At 28.7% G+C, this 26,339-nt stretch overlaps 1 protein-coding gene across 1 annotated transcript in view; it reads left to right on the top strand.

Annotated features, from left to right (window-relative positions):
• Positions 1-26,339, top strand: part of LOC113369956 (lymphoid-specific helicase-like) — a 945,337-nt gene that overhangs the window by 795,621 nt on the left and 123,377 nt on the right. Inside the window, exon 6 of the mRNA XM_026610584.1 lies at positions 23,021-23,179. Within this exon, the coding sequence (XP_026466369.1) occupies positions 23,021-23,179 (159 nt within the window). The remainder of the gene's footprint in view (positions 1-23,020; positions 23,180-26,339) is intronic.

Here is a 26,339-nt window from a genome sequence, read left to right as displayed (position 1 = left end):
ATAAATATAAATATACTACTTGCCAATACTACTTGCTAATTTGCTTCTCTCGACGTTTCGAGCAAATATGAGTAATTCGAGACCAAAATTACAAATATTTTGTTGGAAACCAAGTAAGTGAAGATTTTTGTTAGAAAATCAAATATATTTTTTTTAACTAAATAAATTCATTCGGAAATACATCGCTCATTGTGATCACTGACTTTTAGTCATCTTTCAAACAGCATCATTATCCTACTGCCATAAAACTTCTTGTTTTTATTAGCAAAAAACTGAATAATATACAATTTGACACCATCATAATCATTAAATTCCTTACCATTCAAGGAGTTTTGTAAGGATCGAAATAAAAAGTAATCAGAAGGTGCAAGGTCAGGTTTTTATGGAGGATGTGACAACACATCTCAACTAGGCTCCAATAATTTTTGCCAAGTGGCCAAAGATAACTGATGTCAATAATGGAATAAATCATGGTTTCTATTTGTCAATTTAGTCCGCTTTTCTTCGACCGCGTTGTTCATTTTTTTGTTAGTTTTTCAATTTTACTAGTTGTTTAATGTAGATATCAAAATTGATCATTCGGTTGGGTGGTAAGAGTAAAAGTAGACAAATTATTTCTACTCAACTTCAACTGGGTGGACAGAGCGTTTTTCATCTTTTAGTGCAAAGTCGCCAGAACAAAATATGGCAACCTAATTTTGACACTGCTGTTTTTAGGGCTTTGTCACACATAGCTCTTTGTGAGCTTAAGATAACTATTTACCTTTGTAGAAATAAAGAAGCACACTATGACAAAAATATTTGATTTGATTTTCCATCCTTCAACTCTGTTCACAGATTGATAGCTAAATAGCCTACTATTAAACAAGGTATTTCATATTTGGACTACGTCAGTAAACATAAAAAAATCAATTGAAACCATATAAGCTGAACTTACTTAGTTTTCAATCTAATAGTACCAATGTGTTTACCCCAATATTGGAAATAGTATATGTGTGAATAGTTTTCGGAAAAACCGCAGCAACGACTTTATAATCCATTCGATGGGTTGGGTTTTACTCATATAAACCTAACTTCCAAAACGCATTAATTATTAATTAACTATTTTGTCATAAGTGCATCTTCCTGATGTCTCATTGATATAACTCATATGAAGTTAGGTTTGTTATGACCCGTAACATAGCAGTGCATTTATATTTTATCCTGCAATTGGTCTCTTACTTCTTGGTTGTAAGAACTATATTTTTTCTACAGTTAGATATTTCATGACCCGTAACATTGCAGTACATTTATATTTTATCCTGCAATTGGCCTCTTACTTTTTGTTTATAAGAACTAAATTTTTTTTCACATGCATATGCTGGTGAATTATACAAACATATTTTTATTTTTAAAACTGAACAGTTCTTCCCAATGCGCAAAAAATGTATCTAAATATGATCAGCAAATATTGGCAATATATATTTAATTTATTCATTTTCAAAATGATAAACATACCGATGGCAGTTTTAACTGAATTGTTTTACATAAAAGCACATACTTGTGACGAGATAATCGACATTTAATTTTCAATTTGCAATAACCCAATTATCATGCAACAAAACAAGTACCATCAAAACATAATTTTGCAGCTAAAAACGTGGTGGTGTGTTACAAAAGTTTGTGGCGAACAGTATAAATGTATTTTCCGGCATAATAAAATATGCATCTGACTATAACCTCTATATATCAAAATAAATAACGTGGTGTTATGCTACGCCAACATAAAACCGTTAAATCGAATTTCTAAAGCGGTAGAGCTTCAATTTCGTTCTTTTCTATTCATCTAGTTTATAGTGAGGGAGAAAATGAGACGAGAAATTTTAAAAAGTTTTACTTTATGGTTTCAGCATGATATGTTATAAATAAAGCGAAATATAATAGGATCCGAACTATTTTGTTGATTCTTTTTCCCGGGTTTCCAGAGATCCGTGGGAAAATACGAGCGGTATGAATATGTAAAGCGCAGAACAAAATAGACGAACAATAAAGTTCGGTTTGCAGGTTGGGATTTGGAATAAAAGTGCCATTAATTACTAATGTGTTTTATTGAATAATTCCGTAGTTAAATTACTTTGAAATTATAATTTTTCAAAGGATGGGGGTTGGTTAGACCCTTTCGGAATAGCTTATTGAATTTGACATAATAGCTATTCCGATGATTTTGTAAATTTGAGTATATTAAGGATATACTAGATGTTATCTGCTCGGAAGGCGGCCCAGTCGGATGGTGGCTTGAAGTCTGGAATTCTCAGATCGCTGTAGGAATTGGATGCTGAGGAAGAAATTGATTCTAGAACCATAAATAAGTAACACTGGCTGCGATTAATAAAGTATTTATTTACACAAATAACATCTAATACTCAGAAAATTCAACAAACTAACGCAGAAAAACAAGTGAAACGTCGTACGTGACAAGAGAGAGAGCGAGAGCTAATAAACGCTCATGATTAGCGTTTATATGCAAAATCTTTTTTTTTCGGGATTGCTAGAGACTAAATATTGTCTGATTCTGACAAATGTAGTTTGCTCGCGCCATCTAACGTCGTTCTGGCGCGAACAAATTCTGATGAAAGGGGTAAAACGGGGCTTGAACAAAAAGTCAAAAACTCAACAGCAAGTAAAGTTAAGATTTTTTTAACAACAATATCTCCTTCTACTATTTTACTTCAAGTAGAGGAAAAAGCCAGAGTAAAAAGGACCAACAGAACTTTTACTCTGGTAAAGAAGTAAACAATATAATTTAATAAATGAAAAAAGTAAGCCAAGTTAAAAAAAAGCAATTTTCAGCAACTCTGCTGATGAAGATTTCTGACGAAAAACCAGATAAAGTTTATAGACAGTGTTACCTTTGTACAACAGTGTACTCATGAAATTTATATTTTACATTGGTTGAAAAATGTAGCTAGTATTATTTTGTAAAATATTTTTAAAATAAAAAATGGATTTTTACCCCCTGGCCGCCTTATTTTACTCTGCTGTGGGGTGAAAAGGACCAAGTGACAATTTTTGTAAAAACTACGATTTGGTCATTCCACCTTTAAGTTAATATATCTGTCAGGTCTCCAAGAATTTATTATAACTTGGTACAAATTAATGACATATAAATATGTTTATTTTCGATTTTTTTGCGACCTTACTCTAGTTCCCTGTTTATAAAAAAAAAAATTATCGGAAGGCCAAACTAGCATTATACACAGAACATTTTAATTCAGTAAGACAAAAACATCTGGTGACTTCACCGAATCGATGAAGAAATACTCGTAAATTCACTATTCTCCCTTCAACTTTCAAATGATTCGATAAAGATATCATCTATATCGGAATGCAATTAGAATCTAATTAGTCTAATTGATTAATAAGCGTTAAGCCAAATTATCACTGCCGACGAGCGGAAATTATCAGCTAGAGAAAATTGACGCGGTAATGGAATCAGACGTAGAACGTCTATATGGAGGTGTATAAACGAGTTTAATTATTTGAGTGATACTGCGCTATGTCTATGAATAAATTAGAATTTATCACTTACGTTTGCCATTGATGATTAATATATAATAATATAATAATTTTTGCTTTAAATCGAGGAGGTGACAATGCGCATATAGACACACATGCAAGTTTTATGGAACATAAACGTATTACTTATTATTTTTTGTTGCAATTGAATAAAATACTCAAACTTCTTGTTGAATCATAAATTAATAAAACCTTACTGTAGTGTATGCAGGGGAGCGTCCATTGATTAATCACGTGAGGTTTTTAAGGAAAGGGGATTTTTTGTCAAAAAAATGATAAAATCACGTTTTTTAAAATCAAATTAAAGATATCACGTGTATTTATTTTTACCTGATTTTTTAAAATAAAATCCAAACATTTTTCAAAAAAAATTACTATTTTTTCTTGTAACTAAAAATACACGTAATGTTTGGTGGAGGAGAGAGGATAATTTTGAATATCACCCCGTATCATCAAGGGGAAAGGGGGTTCAAAAATCCTTAAAAAATCGGTCATGTGATTAATGAACACCTTCTAATCAGAATGCTACTAAGTGGTTGACTAGCCTATGTTTATTCTTAGTATTTTTTACTAATACATATTAGATGGCGTAGCGGTTTAACGCACGCTCTCGTAATGGGGCTGCAAGTTCAAGCCTCCGCTTAGTACTACCTGATATCGAGCAGTCGCGATGTCCATTCTCACTTGATAATATAGATAAAAAATATGTTTCCAATTGAAAATAGCTCATTTCGGGCACTGAGGTGTGAAATCGCAATGAGAATCCTCTCACAGTGTTCTCTCTGAATCGAGTTGGGGTTTAACTCATCTTACGGATCTGGCCTAGGGCAGTACTACCTATCATTTATTAACTGATTAGATATATATTGCAATATTCACAAAAGGATACTATTACTTGTTATCATATTTCAGATTTATAATTTTAATTGATAATTTCACTTACAGTCGGTCAAGTAAGAGCGTGGCCGGGTTAATTTATAAAAATAATTATTTTATGAAACTTTAATATTTATATATGCATTGTATACGTTAAAAGCAATTATTTTAGTCTGACGGCTCGTATTTTAATTTGACGGCTCGATGGGGGCAGTACGTGCTCATATAGAACTTTCATCAGTTAAAATAACATTTTCAAAATCTCTAACAATATTTTCATGTGCCCAACCAGAAAAGAAGCACATGTTTCTCAGTCGTCAGAGGCTTCCCCGTTGTGTTGCGCCATTTCAGATCATGCAGCAGCTGATTGCTACATTTGGGTACCTTTTAGGTGCATGCAAAAGGGCGCAGCCTCGTAGCGCGACGCGTAACTTAGCAGTCATGGCGTTTAACGTAATTTATTCTCAAAAGATCCACTGCAACTAAACCTTTTTTGAAAATGCATCAAGGACAAAGCTTCACTTTATCGGCTCACGAAAGAATTACCTTTCATTAACTGTCGTTAAAGTCGGCCACGCTCTTACTTGACCGACTGTATACCGCTTGATATCGAACTTACTATGAATTTACTGATGAAGATTGATAGTATGAATATAAAGGCTGTGTTAGAAGTTATTATAAAGCATGTTTCATTCAATGATAAGAATAAACGGTCATTGTGATTTATTTTATTAACTGTGTTATATATATCGAAATTGGATTGAGCACTTGATCAAGAAATGTTTTTTTAACAATTACTTTAGAATTATTATTATCAACGTGATTTTATCAAAGGAATGAATGTTTTTGCTTAATATTCATATTCTCTTAAATATTAAGCCAATAAGTAGAAGCACATTTTTGACATTTATTGATTAATAATTTCTCAAGAATACATTCGTTTTCATGAAATTACTATAATCATATCAAACTATCATAAACTATCTTATCTGATTTACACAAAACATAAATATGTAAAGGTGCCGGAAAACTTGAAACTGGGTTACATGAATTTGCTATTGTATATATGTATTTTATTATTGCTCAAAATTTAAACGATTTTTTCACTTTAATTTCAATTGCCCGAAATGATTGTTGTTTATTTAAAACTTACGTACCTGTGATATTTGAAAAATTGGGCTTTATCAATTAATACAAATGTAATTAGTAGTATACTATGTACAAACACTAAATCTGTAATAGAATTCGTGCGATATGCTTAGAATATTTGAAGTATTAGTAATCTTGTTAAATCCCTATTCCAGATACATCATCGAGTTACCTAGATTGCTCTATTCTCTTGCAAACCAACATATAAGCATTTATGCATGTATATAAATATATTTCGTTTGTATATATATATATATATATATATATATATATATATTCTGAAACAATATTATCCTGTGTGTGCTGAATTAGATACGTATGCAAATATCTAAGTCAGGTCGTATATCTAGAAATTGTCACAGATGAACTCTATTCTGGAGAGCGTAACCCATTGTGTGACATACTGATATGTTGGTATATGTGTATATATATATATATATATATATATATATATATTATAAATGTGTCGGTGTCCACAAATCCAATGCACATACACATTTATACATTTACACAAATGCGAATATGCATAAGTACATTCTATCTCTCTTGGCGAAATAACCCACTTCTATGCTAAACCTATTTGTCACCAACATAATACCATCGAAATAACACACACATGAAATATAATAACGCATGTGCTGCCGTATCTGCTCGACCCTAAAATAAATTTTGTATTCATGGACTAATAAACCTTTGTATTAGCATTTATTTCCAAAGATTATAGAAGAAACCATTTTAATTTTGATCTCCATTGTAAGAAAAAGTGGCCGAATTTATGATAAATATATTGACGTGACATATCATAAGTCATCAGGACGTGAACGGTTCTATTCATTTTGATAATAGGTTAATGAAATAAAAAACCTTTAAAAGCTTTAACTAATTACTTAACTTCTATGTAAACTACTGATTCTTAGGGAATAACGAGGCGATATCCATATTATGGAAACGATATTGTAAGTTCAAGCCAACAAATTATACTATCATTTTAATTATTAATAAATTTTGATTTTTTTTATTTATTTGGTTTGGCCTCTTATTGACAACTAGCAATCAACAAAGTTTACAAAAATTTTGAATTTTATATACAATTTTTTTTTATTAAACTAACTTTTACGGAATATTTTTAATTATTCATTATGTGTATGATCTTTAAAAGTTTTTTTTTCAATACAGACAATAAAATGAAGCTAATTTTTTAAGTCGAGTTTATTATTTTTTTTTTACTTTTTTGCGGATGAAATAATCTCATTCTTTGAACAGCTGTAATATCTGTCTTGCCTAAAAATATTTTTCATTTTAATAACTTCAAAGATTTATAGAAACTACGAATAATATAAAAATAATGTTTAATCAAAAAACTTACGTTTAGTACACGGCCCAAATGTGTAATTTGTTTTATTATTTTCAAGAAACAATATTCCTGGATTCAGGCATTTTTCATTAAATTAAGATTTGTACTACGACGCAACTTTAAAATGTTTAATTATCTATGCCGTATTCCTTGTTGATATCGGTACGCATACAACGACAGATTTCTATTCACATACACGACGACTGATCAAAATCGACCCGTATAAAAATGATATCATCGAGACTTCCGTTGCATTTGTACGGATTCAGACCCTAGTCGCGCCTAAAGAAGTTTTACTTCAAAAATTAAATTTATGTAGCAATAAAGGTAAGGCAGGGCTTAAAGGACTGCAGGTAAAAAGGTTTATCAGCAGATAGTTCATAAATGTATTGCATAAAGAGCCATTTTCGCAAAATAAAGGAAAGATTAAATATCAAAATTTGAAGATACAACTATTTTTGATAGAGAATTAGGTACCATACAAATCTATGTCAAAGCTGCAACATTTTTACTTCTCTCAATTTTTCAATCTCAGGCATTCCACATAACAATATAATTTAAAAATGGATTATCAGATTTTACTTTGTAATTGAAAAATTAACGAAGTAATACAAAAGCGCGGTAATAATATATCAAAATATTGAAATTTCAAATGTGCAATTTCAGTTAGTTTTAGATTAGGTTGGTACTTACAAAGATTATTAATATGACCCGGGAACATTTATATGTGGCAGTGAGAAATTATTCATATATTTTTTGTTAGCTGACCCTTCCACTTATATACCACATTTTTATTTTATACTAAACATTTTATACTAGAAATATTTTCTGTGGTGTAAAACAATATTAGCCGGGTCAACTAGTATATATATATATATATATATATATATATATATATATATATTATAATGTATTCTATATATCAACAGCTTTCACCAGCATTCCTCATTAATCTAATGACTAGTATATACTTCCGAGTTGTAATTTTAACAATATCTTTTATGGCAACGTTGAACGGTTTTGATGTCGTTTGATGTTACCATCATAATAATCTCGATTTCAGTAACAATAACATAGTTTATATAAAGTAGAGTAGATGTGTGCAAATGCCTGCGTTCAGTACCTACCAAAACTTAATACGACTTAGAGCGGAACAGAAACAGTAAAGCAAGTGCCTCAGCAGAAACTCAACCGACAACAAAGGCTTTGCTCAGACAGCCTTTCATACTGTGATATCTGCACGTTACAAAGACGTTCGAACATTTTGGGAATATTAGACTTAATCGTTTCGCAATTCGATGCACAAGGCATCTAATGAGTTATATGGACATATACCGACTGATGATAACTATTGCACGGAGTCTGGAGAAATAACAGAACGTGTGTAGTGCATCACGATATGTTTAAAAGATTTCGGTATTCAATTTTTGGTCGAATCAGATTTCATGACTTAGTTACGATATTTAAGTTAAGAATATAAAGTAGACGAAAAAACGACTCTACTGATCATGATCATAAAAAGGAAAAGAAACTGGATCGGACCCATTTTGCAAAAAAGAGCATGGTGTCATCGGAGGTAAAATACTGTTTTTTATTGTGTGTTTAAATAGCATTTGTTATTTCAAAGACCCGCTCCCTTCTTGTTCTGGATTACCATAACTAAACATTTTCGTCTCGGTTTTGACTTACAAAAATATGGTCACATTAGAAAAATAAAATTAATGAAAGCACTGGGATGAAAAAGAATGCAGATGGTTGATGACTTACGCGAGAAAAAAATTTACAGAAAAGTCAAAGCCGAAGCACAATTTTGAAACGCAGCATGGAAGCAAAGTTTTGGAAAGAACAATGCATAAAAATGAATCATGGTCAATAATAGTAATAAAATGGTAAATGGAACAATAAGAAAGGGAGAAAAAAGGAATAAAGGAATTAATTTCATAGACATGTCTTAGGCCATACTACTATTAATTATTACTATTCATAATACTATTATAGATGAAATGAGTAAGTACATTTTTCAATGAGCTGAATTGTAGGTCTGCAGTAAGAGCTTTGGTCTCGCTGCAACTAACTTTCAGAATCTTACTCATCTCGGATAACTTTATATCAAGCAGAAGTAATATCAGTTTTTACTCATAATTATTATGTCGAATGCAAATGGCTTGTCGATGTATAGCTACAATATAATGCAGCACATTGCTACATAAAACGCACAATCAAATTAACTATTCATATATCATTATATAAACAAGTTTGATTTCTAATTATACTAGGAATAGCAACTACATAACAACAAAGAATTCTATGTTGTAATTGATGTTCAAAAATACTTGAAACACTATAAAATTACTATAAATATACGAAAAATATCAGTTTCTGGAAAATCCTTACAATAATTATCAGTACCAAACTAGTTTATGGTCTTGATGTTAATAATTATTAGTGATATACAATAGTGTAATATAGATGTCCAATGCTCTGCGGATAGTTTCTTTCAAATGTTCAAATTTTATTTTTGAAACCTAATTCAATCTGATTAAAAAACTTGATAAGCTTAGGTTTTTGAAATGTTATTAAAATCATTTCTTTGTTATTGGTAAATATGAGGACCAATTTTGTAAAGATTTTGAAATATTCATTTTAAATTCTTTATAAAAATAAAAACATTTAATGTCGTCTATGGACGACATCCGCATAACGTGCTATGTGTATGAGTGTCGTCCATGGAAGACATGTTGTTTTGCTTCTATATCTCTCACTAAGAGTTAAACTTTAGAGAATTTTAGTCTTTTATTGTAAGTTCGAGTTTAATAGAAGCGTAATTATTGTTTTTAACACATTTTTATTGATGATGATACAAATACCTTAAAATATGTCGTTGTAAATAATTATAGCGGCATCACTATGGACAAACGCTCTTTATCGCTATGATTGGGTTAATGGTCAATTATTTTGCTTAATTTATTGAGATTATTGTACAATTTTACTATCTTTGGCTTCAATTTTATTTCGAGCAGACTGATATTTTATACATTATTTTTGAATTTAACATTTTAGACATTCAGACTTGTACCATGTAAATTTTTGAGTCTTGGATGATAATATTGTACTTCATGAAAGTCAAAATGTATCTTTGGGTCTTGCCGTACCGTACATTTATAATATATGAAGTGTTATTGACAAAAATTATTTTTAAAAAACATAATTCAATAGAGACTTGTGAAAATTAGTTTTAGTTTAAATGAAATCCATAATTAACTAGATAAATTTTTTTTATTCACTGCTATATTTACAACTGTCCAATTAAGGACATTTAGTATAATTGTGGAATTTACATTGGTCAGCCATAAAGGGACATTGTATACAATAGAGACAAATTAAAAAAACAATTCAATAGTTTTTTCATTCGATATAAAATTGACAATATTTTAATGATAATAATATAAACTTAACTATTTTCTTATAAATAATAACTAAGTTATTTCAATCTTTATCAGAAAAATTGATATGAATTTAATATGCAAAAGTTAATAAATAATTTAAGTCTTAAATAAAATAATGAAAAATAAAACTATATGATTATTTTCACTGCATATAATAAATAACAATGCGTTAGTGAACGGAACGTTTTGTACGGAATCCTCATCGATCGAAACCCACTATGCGCACAGGCGTATTTTTTATTTTATTGTTTGTGAAACTATTTATTGTACAATTATTGTATTATACAGCAATGGTTTTAGACTTTAACTCGAAATAAAAAGTTCAAAAGAAAGCTATATAAGAGATTCGCGCAGAATGTACTGTGGCTGTTGCATAAATGATTCAAACTCGGTATTTCGTATCCCCCCAGTACGTGTTTAACTTCACTTTAATGCGCTTTTTACTTTATGCCAACTAAATCAATAGTAACTAAAATATATTCAAAATCCAACGCGTCTGGTCCTTGGAGCCGGATATGAATCACTCTCGAGCGCATACCACCTCTATGCACATTGCACACCGTTGCAGAAGCCAACCAACACTTGAACTGATGTACGTGCGATTCTGTATTGATATTGATGTGCATGTGCCAGAAACACCAGCACACATGCATATTAATGTGAAGTTACCCACACATGTGCTATTTACATGCATATGTTTATATCAGAACATAGTTGATAGTATCTCTCAACATTTCCCGCGTTTTCCATTAGCGTGCAACGGGGCATTCGGGAAAGCCATTGAAATCCATATCTGAATCCATTGGTCAATGATTGTTGTACGTGTTGGTGCACCAATGTTAATTTGTGCATATTGGGGAAATTACCAAGTGATTAGTTAATTGTTGCTTTATATACATATATCGTGTCATTTGTTGTCGGCTATAGTAGCCTAATCAAATATTTTCTCTACTTTCGATGTCGAAATATACCGTTTATTTGTGGTTAAGGGACTTTCCTATAAAAATAACAACTAGATTTTTTTAAATACAAACAAAAATATATTTTGATGAATAATAAAGAGCAATTCAGAATCAAATCTGATCTATGAAATTTAATTATATAACAAATCGATATTTAACCCTTTTGATACGAGTGTCGCCGACGGACGACATCCGCATATCGTGCTGTGTATACGAGTGTCGTCCATGGGCGACATATTGTGTTTGCCTTTGATTCTAGATTTATCACCACAATTTAAACTATTGAGACTTCTAATCTTTTATTGTAATTTCTAGTTTATTTGTAACGTAATTTTTAATCTTTCATCAAATTTTAATTGGTGCTGATAGCAATATCTTAAAATATATCGTTCCGTATAGCAGCGGCACTTCTGTAGAAAAAACTGCCTTAGCGAAAGGGATAATTATCGAATTACTGTTATTACTATTTATATTTATTACTATTATTACTTATTGCGTGATTTTTTAAAAGTTTTTTCAATTTATTTCAAATTTTATTATTTTGTTTCTATCTAAGTCTTTCATTTAAAACCTAAATGTTTGTTCTTAAAATTAGAAAACACAACAAGTACGAGAAAGGAAATTCATTTTCATTCCATTTATTAGAAATCTTGTCTGAAATGTAAAACTTTTTAATACAGGTAAAAAGAGTAAATTTTAGATTGCAGTCTTATGGCCATCACTTCATAACGATCTTCTACAATATGTACACATAGAGACACAAACATTTATTTAGTTATACTTCTAGTTACAGTTTAGTTTTTTGGGTGGTTTATTATTTATGATTCTGTTTATTTGAATCGCATGCTTTGTTTTCTCTCAAAAATATTAATTTTTTGAAAAGAACTACTTTCTACTATTTGGGGTTATAAGATGGTATCTTCTTCAGGACATTTAAATTATTTCAACCAAATTTTCATACATACATTCACAAAAAATCAGGAAGTGCATACTAAATTTTATAAGTGATAATTCTGTGCTATAGATCTATTGTGTGTGAACATTGAATACCTGACGAAAAAACTGTGATATTTATTGAGGGCTTATTCACAAAAAAATTATCTGAATGATGGTAATCAGATAAAAAGTAGTAAAAGAGACAATACAGATAGACTGGTAGACTGTCAAAATGATATACCGGTAAGCTGGTGAAATAGTAGACAAGCGGACAGGTAGACAGCTTAACAGATGTTCTGGCAGGCAGGTAAACAGGTGGGCAGGTGGACAGGCGGACAGGGAGACTGGTAGATAAATAAACATATAGACGAGAATAGATATGTGGCATGGTGTATCATATATAAATAAAAAAATATGATTGATTAAATTAGTTATTCACACTTATCGAGAATTTCACGCAACTTGCCATAAAGAAAAATGCTACTTACGTCTATAATTCATTTCATAAAAAGAAACGAATCATTTGCATAATTATTACTAAGATACTATTACTATGAGCTATGAATACTCCAATTGAGTGAATTTTGTAACAATTCTTATAATAATATTTCGATGATTCAATATTTACGTTCGTTATAATAATATGGTATTATTATGATTTTTTCTAGTTTTAGATCCTTATATCTTTATAATTTTCAGTAATACTTTAGTAGAACCATTATAAGCTATGATATATGTATGAGATTCGGTTTCAGTGCATCGAATATGCAGTGTACTCGCATAGGTACTTCTTCAACTTAGGGTAAAATATGTAATCCTCTTATCTTCTCTTCGATATACTATATATAGGTATATATATATATATATATATATATATATATATATATCATATGGTTCTACGTAATACATATGCTCTTTTGTGATTTACTGCTATTTAAATTTTTTATAAACATAGACCAGTATGTTGATGTTGACTCATAATCCAATCAATAGACAATACGAAATCAATTTGGTCAATATTCAGTCTAATAATGTATTATGTTATACACTTTCTGTAACATCCATAAAATTTACAGGCTTCACTAGATAATTACTAATAACAATATATGTGCTGATTTGCACAGAGATGTATCGATGATTAATTGTGAGAGTCATGAATAATTTTGGGACCGATCCTGCCGTAAAATAGACCAATGTTATGGCAAGCCTATGTTATGTAACCGTTTTCATACAAAATCGTACTAAATACTGTCAAAAGCCACTGTCAAAAGTCTACTGTGTAGTCTAACATTTTAGATAGAAAACTGAACTTAGAAATAGCACAAATATATAAAAACTATATTATCGTAACTGGATATTCGGGATACAGTTTAATAACATAATATTAGTGATGTTGCATTTTATTTGTAAAATTCCTGATGGTACATAAAATACAAGACCTTTTGACAGATTCAGTACGATTTTGTGTGAAAGAATTGGTCCATATATAAATGTGATTTTAATTTTGCCTTCATAACTTTTTATTAATTTAGTTAAAAAAATGACAAACCTAAATAATTCTAAAATTATTAATAATTCTAAAACTTATTAGTACATCATTAATAATTTATGAGGCTACTGTTAAATTTAAGTTTCAATCGTCATATCTTATCAGATAAGTATGTGTACTGATTAATTTTAACTGTTATATTTTTTTCATATTTTGATGAAAACTGCCAACTATTTGAAAAGCTTTATTGAGTTCGAAATTAGTTTCATATCTTATGACCCATGAAGTTTATTGAAACATTAGATACATTAAAATGTTTTTTGTGACCAATATTTATTTAAACAAAAATATTTATGTTTTTTAATTTCGATAATAAACCCTATAGGATATTTTAAAAATTACACAATTAATTTAATTTTTTATTATTTATGCTTTTTGATGCCGGTTCCTATCAAATCTATCACAAAATTGGAACCAAAAAAATAATATTTTGAAACCAGTCAAATGAGTAATCTGAATAACATTCTAGAAGTGTTTGTCTTAAATAATACTGCTAACTGCTGAGAAATTTTTGCAATAAGTTTCAATTTCCTCCCACCTCAATTTGTTTAAAATATTAAAATAACCTTCTTTAGTAACCGATTAAATAAGTAGGTACTCTGAACATGTGTTGTAAATTTCTTAATTTTTTTTTTAATAAAACTGCAAACTATTTTAAAATTTACACACTAAATCTAATTACCTACTATTTGTATATTTTTCCCCATCGACCTACCCCAAGTCCATCGAATCAGCCCTGGCAAAGTATATAAATCTTCCGGTTGATTTGTTCCTTGCGCAACATTGCCCGGGCGCTCGGGCAGTATCTGGCGGTCGATCTATTATCTTAATAATTAAGAGGGAATCGATATCCGCAAGATAACCATTGTGAGAGCCACTATAAGGTTAACTATGTGTGGAAACCCTTATAGCATAACTGCCCGTAATACAGCTCTTAATACATTTATAATCTTCGTATAGCCCCGTGCGAGTCCCAGCCCGGAGAAGGTATGGTAACCGGTTTAATGGCAAGGGGTATGTTGAATGTACGTATATACGTAATACGTCTTGATATGTACGTATCTGCTAGAGTGGAAGATTGATTGCTGTTTTATTTGCAATGTTTGTAAGAAGGAATTGTTTGGGTTCTAAAATATTGTACTCGCATGTGGATGGATTTTGTGATACTTACCAAGCATATGCAACTTACTTAAATAGAGTAATTTCTTTTCCTAAATAACATTATGATATATGAGGTATGTTCTGAAACATAATGACCATTTTAAGATTAATAAAACTTTTTGCTAAAAATTTGACCAGGTATTTTGTTTTTACTTGGAGACCCTTCGGAGTTGAGGAGTATAAATGTTCGTTTCATATAAATACTTCATTATTAGTTTTGAGTGTCCAGCAAAAGGAATAATAGAAGAATCTAGGAAAGTAAAGATCAATATATATCGCAAAAATAGTTGTTTTTATTTACTGTTTTATGGTGACGGGATATTTCTTACTTACACTCTGCTAAATAATTAATTAATCAAATTGATTCCTAATATTCATGGTCCCTTGAGCCGTATGTAAATCTTTTTTTTCATCTATTATGAAAAATTTGTGTGAATTTTACGATTAATAATATATTACAGTTCAAATAGTTTATTATAATATAGTACATCTATGTTCAATCTAAATTTAAACTATTTTTTCACACTTCACATAATAATAATAATGGTTTAGTCGGGATTTCATTGTTTGGCAGTTCTATAAATATAGTACTTACACTTATAAAAAATGAATTATATGCAAGAGACATATTTCCTAGTAACTAGTAAAACTTTTAAACTAGTAAAAATCCTTTTTTTTAAAAAAAATATTTTTTAAATAGTGTGAACAACTACAACACTGAATTTAGTTCTCAAATGTAGTTTTTTGTATTTTCTTTAACAATTGATTTCTCATGGTATTTAGATAGATGATCAATTAAATAAGTACATAAATCAACAGATCTTTAAGAAAGGCTGTTTTTTGTTTGATCATTCATATAAAATGATGTGTATATTTATTTTATCATAATTTTCTTTGTTATTTTCATTATCATATTGAGATTTTAATTTTTAATAATTTCTAGCGGTCTGAAACACTTTATTTTGTACGAAGTATATCAAAATTATTAATATAACGTAGTTTATATACTTTTAAATTTCAAGAGTGCATTTTAGCAAGAAGTAAACTTGACACCTTTTGCTAATACAATTTTTACAATACTTTTCTATTCTTTCTTTTTAAAACCAATCAAATATTGTGAACATTAATTTTATAAACTGGAAAATTTTAAATTTCAACAATAAAAACAGGAAACTAGTTTAAAATTCACATATTAAATTAAAAAATTCTCATAGAAATTGAAAAAGCAAACAATTCAGTTCATTAAACGATTATAATAAATTATATACAAAATTTATACTTAATACGTTAAAATGAAACGAATCAGGAAAACGAAAATTATTATTATTTTATAATAAACCAAGAAATATTTAAATGTCTTATATATGTCGTCCATTCTATTTACAATAATTAACACGTTTTAATATACGATTTATAGTTATATTATAGTATAAGGTCAGTATTGTGTAAACAAGGTATACGTAGCATTTTACCTTGAGCAAAGCTAAAAAAATTCCAATATGTGTAAAAAATTGGGATATTCACGCAAAAACTAATCAGCACAATTGCTAATTGATTATTTTTCAAAAAAGCTGAATCTTTAAATTTTGAATATGAGTTTTTAAAATTGGTTCAAGATTTTTTTGCTAAAATGCGGATAACATTTTTTGTTTACTTTTACTGCTAATGATAAAGAAAGAGCTTGACTGGTTGTCGAAAAAATATACAATGAATGGCTTATAAAGTGCAGCTGTTTTTGAAAAAAGTCTTCTGAGTAAAAAACCTAAAGTAGTCGCACTTACCTTCTTCTTATAAATTTTCAATCAAACGATTCAGAATGACGCCGAGAAAACATCAAATTAGCAAATTGGATATTTTTGCAAAAACAAAAGATTTTTGAGTTGATAAATTCATTTTTAAGCTCTGTTGAAGATGAAGCTGCCTAAAGATAATATGGAGGACCCTTAGAACTATCACAGCTTTATATGAACAGATTGGTAAAATCACTTATATTATTGAAAAGATTTTCTAACTAGCAATATAATATTTATCAGATTAATTTATATGTGTGTTTGAAAGTGTATGTGTTTGTGTGCAAGTGAAAGACATAAGCCTAAAAGCTCATAGAATTGTCATGTATTCTGATTGCTATTGAAAATAAAATTAAAATAAAAAAAAGCTCTGTTGAAATTTTGATGTCTTTGGCGAACTTTTAATGTATTGATTATAAAATGCTAGTTGTGGGTAAAATAATTTAAACTAAACTCATCTTAATTTCGCTTACAATGTAAAGAACGTTATTATAATTTCACTCTTACATCCAACCACTTATACTTAAAACCCGGAATTAATATTCAAATTTTATCATCTCCTCCTGTATAGTACATTTACTTTGCACGCATTAAAGTAAGTAATTTTCTATTCCTTGTTTTACAATGTACTTGAGGATGGATAACGTAATTTTTCTTCTTTGCCATCATGTCAGAAGTCAGGTTCGCATTCTGTCTGCTTCAGTGATTTTATTCATAATTATGGAGAGATGCGGTTATTCTGTGATATATGAAACTTATTCAATGTACTTACTTTTAAAATTATGAACATGAGCTTTTATACGCACATAAGTTGATTCAACTACATTCGTTTTCTTTCGAGTCGCATTATTATGTAATGTTAGATTTTTCTCGGCTCGTTACATCTTTGAAGTTGATTATTTGTGAGTAATATGAGGAAATGGTTTTTCTTATTTGTTTGTGTGATTTATGCTATGTGAGATAAGGAATTATATTTATTTGCAAAGGATCATTGTTAGTACATGATACATTTTATATTTTATTAATCTTACTATCACGTGTATCAAAAATTTTTAAACTTAAGGGATTATAATAGGGTAGAGCGGGGCTTAAATGCTCGCAGGTAAAAAGATCCACCACTGATATTTTAAAAACCAGTGAAATCAAGATTCTTTTAACACCGATATTTGAAACTAGAGGAAAAAAGTTGGAACCAGAAACCATAATGATTCCTACGACGTTACTTTCGGGAGATAAATGATAATGTTAAAAAATCATATCAAAAGTATTTTCTTTTGTTGTTATTTGTTTTGATTGTGAGCACTATTGCTTAGTTTTCCAGTCCTTAATATTATTCTCAAGTATACGTTACTTAATTGTTTTATGATATGTATTGTTAATTTTAAGTAAGATTCAACAGTTTTTTTATATAACCTTTATAAAAGCTAACGCTTGCGTGAGGTAAAAGGAAACAAACAAATAAACTTTCACCCTTGCAAAGGTGTAATAAATAGAAAGTAAATTAAGTTAAACCTTACCTTGCGTTTTTCATATAAAATAGTACTAAAAACTGTCAGAATTCTGTATAAATGCTGTTTTATCAGGCACATTTTACACAAAAATCTAACTTTTTGTATGTATTATTATGACACATCAGAGAGATGCAGTTATGAGATCTGTTTTGACGTTTGTGCGTTTTCTAGGTTAGATTTTATATCTAAAACGTCTGACTGCACAGCAGCGACATATCATTTTGACAGTTTTTAGTAGCATTTTATATGAAAAACGCAGCGTAACATTAGCCTTGCCATAGGATTGGTCTTTTTTACGGTAGAATTTTCCAGTTCTACTAAATTGTGGTTTTACTCAATTATGCCTTACAATTAGTAATTTTTATATAGTCTTTGCATTAATATAGACTAGATTATTTTATTTTTTAATCAAATGTGATTCAAATTTGATTAGTCTATAAGATTGCTTAGTTTGATTCTATTTAAGTTCAACCTTTTTAAAATATTTGATACTTAACAATAATATTATTAAGACCACCTATGGGCGGCCTGATATCTTTTAACTTCTTAACATTAATAGTTGTAATTATTAAATAAAAAATAGTAATTTTTGTGACATTTTTTACCCATTTATCGCCTAGTGAAAGTGAATTTTTGTCATATAATAACATTCACAGAAAAAAATCTGTTAATATCCGACATTTAGATATCAAAACGTCTCAACTGCCTTATTTAAACTTTAAAGAATGTCTCTGAAAAATTTCATATTTTTATTGTATTCCAATTATTCACAAATCTATTTATATCGATTTATATTTTGAAATAAGTTACCCCAAAAATTTCCTTATTGTTCGCTTATTGTTAGCGTTATTTCGCTAAATTCGCTTAATGTTATCAATTTACATATTAAATTGATGGAAAAATTAATTCAAAGTGATAAAGTTGACAAATGATGAGGTATTAAAGAGGTTTTAATATTGAAGAATCATATAACAAATATTATATTTAATTATGTATTTGTACATTAAATCTTTTTTATTTTTGAATCATTAAACTTTCATAGAGTAAATTCAGTATAAATTAATTTTACTGCAATTACTTCAAACAAATTTAATATGTGTATTTAACATAGCTTTTTTTATAAATAAAATCATTATTTTGTATAATTTATTGTGAAGTTATATATTAAAGAAAAACTGTGTTTAGATCTTGTTTATAATTGATCTTTATATATTTATTAATTTATTTATATTTTTATTCATACTTTCAACTACTTTTTGAACTTGTTATAATTCAATTTTCGTATTCCAAATGACTATTTAGTATGAAATATTCATGTAACAGATTATAAATAATATTGTTTACTGAGTTGTAAGTGTATGAATATTTGGTTATTAATTAAATAATTAATCAAATATCAAATATTGGATTATAATTGCAAATATCCATAATTAATTATTTGAATTTATAAAATCTGTCATAATCGCTGTCATAATTACTATTATCATATATATTTAGCAAATAGATATTTATTTTCAATAATAATAAATATAGGTTGAAATAATAATAAATTATGAATGAAATTAAGAACTTTCAGAAAAATAAAAGAATTTGTTGAATTTTTCTATAATAATAAATTAAGATTGAAATAATACTGAATTATTAATAAAATGTAAAAAAAATAAAAATATGGAATATAATGAACGTGGTGGACCTATATCTTGCAGATTCTAGAGGCACGATAAAATATTAGTTTTTGTACATTTATTTATTTGTTACTAAGATATTTACTTGAATGTCAATTACTATGTAATGCTTGTAAAAAAACTTGGACATAATTTCAAACCCATTTTCAGGATCCCGACGCAACAGTATTAAAGAAATATCATAAAAAAGAGCTTTCTTAAATGTACTTAAAGATGTTGAAGAATAATTTTAAACAATCATTAATTTGAACTCATGTCATATCATTATATTTTTTCAAATTGATCAAATTATTGATCTTATTATTAAAGTGATCTTATTCAGCTAGCTAATATTATGAATGCTCTTGTGCTAATTTTACTTTATTTTTTACCAGTTTTCACATTCAATCACAATTTTTAAATTAAATATTAGTAGAGCAAATTTCCAAATATATTATATAAATAGTATTTTTACATAAATGCCATATTTTATTACTGTAAACTACTAACAAATTCATTGCCATTTACTTTATTTTACAACATTAGTCACAGATTTCAAACATAAATAATGTATTCAAAAGAGCCATTAATTTTATATTTTGTTTGGGCTAACCAAATTATTCGATGCATGATTTCACACCGGTTCTGAATTTTTCATTTGAAGGCAATCAATCTTTATCAAATGTTTGTTAGGTCCTGATTTTACTATCATTTATCATGTCGGTATGATAGTTGTGATTTTCATTATATATTTAAGGGTCATACAGGGATCGTGATTCGATGAATAATTCATTGAGTATACATAGAAATGTGATATTGTTGTAATACGAGTAATGTGTGCTTTTAGTGAGTTTTTCACGAACATAATTAAATATATATTATAGTAAATGCTATACGGTAAATTGTTTAAATTCATGAAAGCATCGCGCCTTAAGGTAAATTGCTGGAACTTTCCGTACCGTAATGAAATATTCGAGGAATTTTTAATATTTTTTCAAAAATATATTATTACAAATACTGAAACTTTCATTATTCGTATTTTATAGACAAAATATAAGAGCTTATAAATTGGACAAGGACGTTTATTCATGTTTACATAAAAAGTAAATTAACTAAGTTTGATCAAGCGGAGTTAGAATGAAGGACTTTATCTCATATTTCTTGAAACTATATGAATTGAATTGCAAAGTTAAATTTATTTATTTCAAAAACTAATCGTTTCTTTATACTGCCAACATAAGCAAAAAGTTTTTATGAATCATTCAAATCGGATGCTTGGTCTTGTCAAACATTGCCATTTTATGCACATTTAGCTCTGTATTTTGAAACGGCTGAACCTATCTTTGCCAATAACTATTTTCTACTTTTCCCCATTATTGCGAATTGCGAAATGTCGATTAGAATCATTCAAATCGGATGCTCCATTCTCTCAAAAATTCGATTTCTATTTTCTGCGCTATTTACTCCGTATCTCCAAAACGGCTGGACTTGTCTTTGGCAAAAACTAACCAGATCGTCTCCCCATCAGTAGGAACCGAATATTCTTTGAATCAGTCAAATCGGTTGATCCGTGCTCCAAAAAACGTGGGCAAAGAATTGTATCTATACATACGCACACATACACACAACTATTTTTTCTAAGGTATGACAAAATGTTCAGAAATTTCTAAAACGTAAAGATATGCAAAAAAAATATTTTTGATTTTTGGATGATTACAATAACTTACTCTACAGAAAATTTCCTGCTTTTTGGAGAACAAAGACGTCCTTGAAGTTTTGAATTGATGAATAATATGCAAAATAAATTTACTTAGTAATTCTTTTCATATATCAATGCAGACTATAATTAATATAAACAAAATATATAAAGTTTTCTGTAATACGAATTTTAATCATAAATCAACATAAATTACATTTATTATTGCAATACAAATTAGATATAGTGTCACAGTTTAAGCGTGCCCTTTTACTTATTTTATATTATTATCATTTATGTTATTTTATATATTATTTATAATGTTGTTTTATTACATTTATTATTATCCGCAATTTATTGTTTTTATTGTACTTCATTGTTTTTCTAATATTATTTCTATTATTCACACTTTTTTAAATGTATTAATTCTATTATTATTTCATTATTTAGAAATTTCATTTATTTTATTTATTAATTTTATTTTTATTATTATTTGCTTTTATTTTATATTAAATCATCATATTACGGATATCATTTTAATGTAAATTCTATCCTTTGTACTCTTTTTTATTTAAATTTATGTTATTGTTCATTATTATTACTAGATGTTAAATCATTTAACTATTGTAATAAATATTGCAATTAAAAAAAATATCTTTGTTTGCTTTTTTATTTCATATTAAATTATAGTCATACGGATATCATTTCAATCGAAATATTGTACTATATTTTATTCATATCTAATGTTACTAAATGATTATCAGTTGTTACAAATATTAAAATTAATAAAAAAAATTATTTTCCATATTTTACTAAAGTACTATTTTTATTTTTGCATTTCATTCAGTCTGCTTCACTTAAATGTAAAATGCAATTCTTGTATATTACAACTAGCCCCAAAGTTTTATATCTACTACCCCTAGGTATGATTTTTTTTACATTAATTAAAATAACTATTTAATCAATTTATTAAATAACAACTTAAAACAAAATTTTATGAATAATTATGAGTAATTGTATTCATAATACAATTTAATATTACATGTCAAAAATGTTGGATCAGCACAGTTCTGTATATTGCGTCGACTGCAGGACAGTAGCTATGATAATATTATGCAGGACGGTTTAGATATCCAATCAAGACAAAAAATATTCTAATATAGTTTAAGATTCTGTTGAAAACTATCTGTTACTAGTTACCCTTGTTAAATATAGCTCGTACCTCTCCTAAGTACAATAATGCATCAAACTTATTCGTAAGTTTCAGCCATAAGCTATCATAATTTTCCTTGCATTTTTATATGTATATTAATGAATAATCGAGCAATTCTTGTAATAATTTACTATAAAGTACTTTTTTTATCTTTGCAGTGCCTCCAGATATTCTGGATTATCCAACAAGTGCTGACATGGTGGTACGTGAAGGCAGTAATGTCACTTTACGATGCGCCGCCACTGGATCTCCACCGCCGACAATAGTTTGGCGAAGAGAAGGTGGTGAAACGATACCTCTGATATCGCAAACAGAAGGTGAGTGCCGCACGATTTTTATAAAATAATAGAACTTTAAGTGAAGGCAGATAAAATATTTGTTAGGTTTCACACGATGAAAGCTTGTATATTTTTATTATAAGCTACATGTATACATTTTGATCTTGATCGTGTTTAATATTTCAAAGCTCGTAATGCATTCAACATCTATTACTTTGGTACTAGAATGTTTCTGATACACTTATTAGAATATGTGAAAATATAATTTTTTACTCCGAAGTAAGTTTTAAAAATACTGTACAATAAACAAATAAATTTTTAAATACCATTTTTTGAAGTTTTTGTTTTCTAAATAGAGGGTTTAGCTCGATTTTGTGCTTCCAATGAATTGAATATGATTCTCACTTGTTAATATTCCTAATATTATGGTGAAGAGATTTTTACGTACCAATGTTAGGCTTTACTTATAAATGTCTTTCTTTAGTAAATTAATATTTATCATTGTCTTCAAAAGCAAGAATGAATTTAATTTTACTTTTTCAAATTGAAATAAAAACGATTTTACTCAGTTGTAGCATGCTATGAGCAGACATACATGACTGTGAGCATCAAAACTATTTGTAGTAATATCCCATAAAATACTATCTAAACTTTAAATTCTAAAGCGTTCATATAGTAAATAATTATTTAGAAATTCTTTAAGAAACATGCACAACCTCCTTTTTTAGATTTATTGACGAGATGGTATATACAGAGGTGTTGCATGATCTACCTGATTAGTAAGTGCACATTTGAGATTTTTGCTATTAATTTGGTGAAGGCATTATCAATTTAAATAGATAAACTAATAAAAAACTCTGTAATAACCAACTTTTTGAAGAAGTAAACTAATTAACTTTGAAGATACTAGAATTTGAATCAATTACTTCTAACTGGCATAAAATTAATTTTATTCGATTATGAGCGTAATTATATAACATATTATGGGCATATAAACCAATAAAAAGTAAATTAATAATATGTATAATAAATAATAAATTCTCTATTAACTAACTTTTTGAGCAAGTAAACTATTAAACTTTAATTAGAATTTGAATCAATTCCTTCTAATAATTATAACTAGCGGGGTGTATGACATCGTGCCTTAAGGCAAATTGCTGGAACTTCCCGTACCGTAACGAAATGTTCGAGGAATTTTTAATGTTTTCAAATAGATTATTATAAATAAATAGTATGAAATTGTCTAATATTTATAAGAATTATATAAACTGAATTGCAAAGTTTAAAGTATTTGTTTAAAGTATATTAGAACTATAGTCAGAATTAAAAATAAAATCTGAATTATTTTCGATATAAACAATTTTTTTTTGAAAAATAAAATTGAAACAAAAATATTTTTTTTTTAAATCAATGATTTTGTTAAGACAAGCAGAAAGTTCTTTGAATCATTTAAATCGCGCGCTTAGTTCTCTCAAAAACTGCCGTTATCTTCACATTGAGCTTCGTATCTTCAAAATGGCTGGGCCTGCCTTTGCCAAAAACTGATAAACACTTCTCCCAATCATTACTAAATGAATGTTTTTTTAGGTCATTCAAATCGGATGCTCCGTTCTCTCAAAAAGTCGTATTCTATTTTCTGCACTCTTTTCTCTTTACCTCCTTACCTAGGAATCGAGTGTTTTTTGAACCATTTAAATCGGTTGATCCGTGCGCCCGAAAAAGTGACTGGAAATTTGTATCCATACATACATACACACACACACATCCATTTTTTCTGAAGTATGCCAAAATGTTCAGAAACCTTCAAAACGTCGAGAAATGTAAAAATTTTCAATTTCGATTTTCGGCCCATTGCAATAACTTATGCTACGGGAAGTTAATAATTAAAAAAACTATTATTACAAGAATATAAATTAATTTTTTCAATTTGTCATATAAATTATTGTACTCTATTACTACATGCTGAGTTATGAGCAATTACAAAGCTTTGGCAATATAACCGTTAAAATCGATGAAGTTTTAATTCTAGAGTTAAATTTCATTATTTTAATTTGGCACAAAAATGAATTTATTTCATTGTAATATTCTGTAAGCACAAACAAGTACTTTCTATTAAATATCGGTAGGACTTACAAATAAGTATGTAAATTCCGATTTATATGTAATTTCCGATATGTGATCGTTATGGTCATCTATATGATTCTGATTTTATAGTACAGATCTTAATTTTTGAGCCACAACTACTATTTTCTATTACTTTTTATGTTTGTTTTTATTGTGAAAACTTTTGCGATTTATTCAGATTTTATTGTAAAAGAAATGCGAGGATTTTTTATGTAGAGATTTTTGAATAATGACAGAATCAACAAGTGAAGAGTCAACAATTCGAGTTCAAAGTTTACAATTTACATTCTGATCTTAATTAAATCTCTGTAATAGAATACCTGCATTTGAACATTTTCGTATACCAATATGCATTAACCTCTACATCGGGCTACCGGTAAAAAAGGAAGTAATATTAGTCCAGTCATTATAGTAAGTTCACCTTGGAATTCGTGATACCCAGCTGTAAGTCTGTAAATACTTGTATATTGACACCCTAAAGTTGTCCCAAAACCTATTATGGTATTAACACCCTGCTATATGTAGGTTTTGATACAACTTTAGGGTGTCAATATACAAGCATTCACAGACTTATAGCTGGGTATCTCGAATAATTTATCTGGGTATCTCTAATTTAGGTTTAAATGACAGGACTATATTATTTTTTATATATTTATAAACCGAATCCAAACGCCTGTCCAGGCATACACATGTCGCACCATAAAACCGCAAACTTCCAACTCAAAGCAAAATTTAGATTCCGATCTTAAGACTCAAATAAAATTATATCTGATTATAAAATTTTTATTATGCAATATGCTTTTCCAATGTGCATTATCGTCGTCATCGGTCTCTGTATGCGCGATTGTGTCGGTGTTTGATATAATTCGAACGAGAACCATAACGTCTTGTGCTCGACCTGCCCTCATAAAACGTAATGAGGTTATTGACATTACGCTGAAACCGACCACAATTCCACCCTGAGCACACAAGTAAAATCATACACGATCGCTTCTCACCCTCGTTTGTATAATTCGAAGCACTTGCAGCACCCTTGAGTGCATTGCTGGTAGATGGGTGGACGGTTGGACTCTAG

This window comes from Ctenocephalides felis, unplaced genomic scaffold, assembly GCF_003426905.1.
Source record: "Ctenocephalides felis isolate EL2017-DRISC unplaced genomic scaffold, ASM342690v1 CF-g0.4_SCAFFOLD_01492, whole genome shotgun sequence".
NCBI lineage: Eukaryota > Metazoa > Arthropoda > Insecta > Siphonaptera > Pulicidae > Ctenocephalides > Ctenocephalides felis.
The sequence above is the reverse complement of the archived record's forward strand: the minus strand, read 5'-3'. Positions and strand labels throughout refer to the sequence as shown.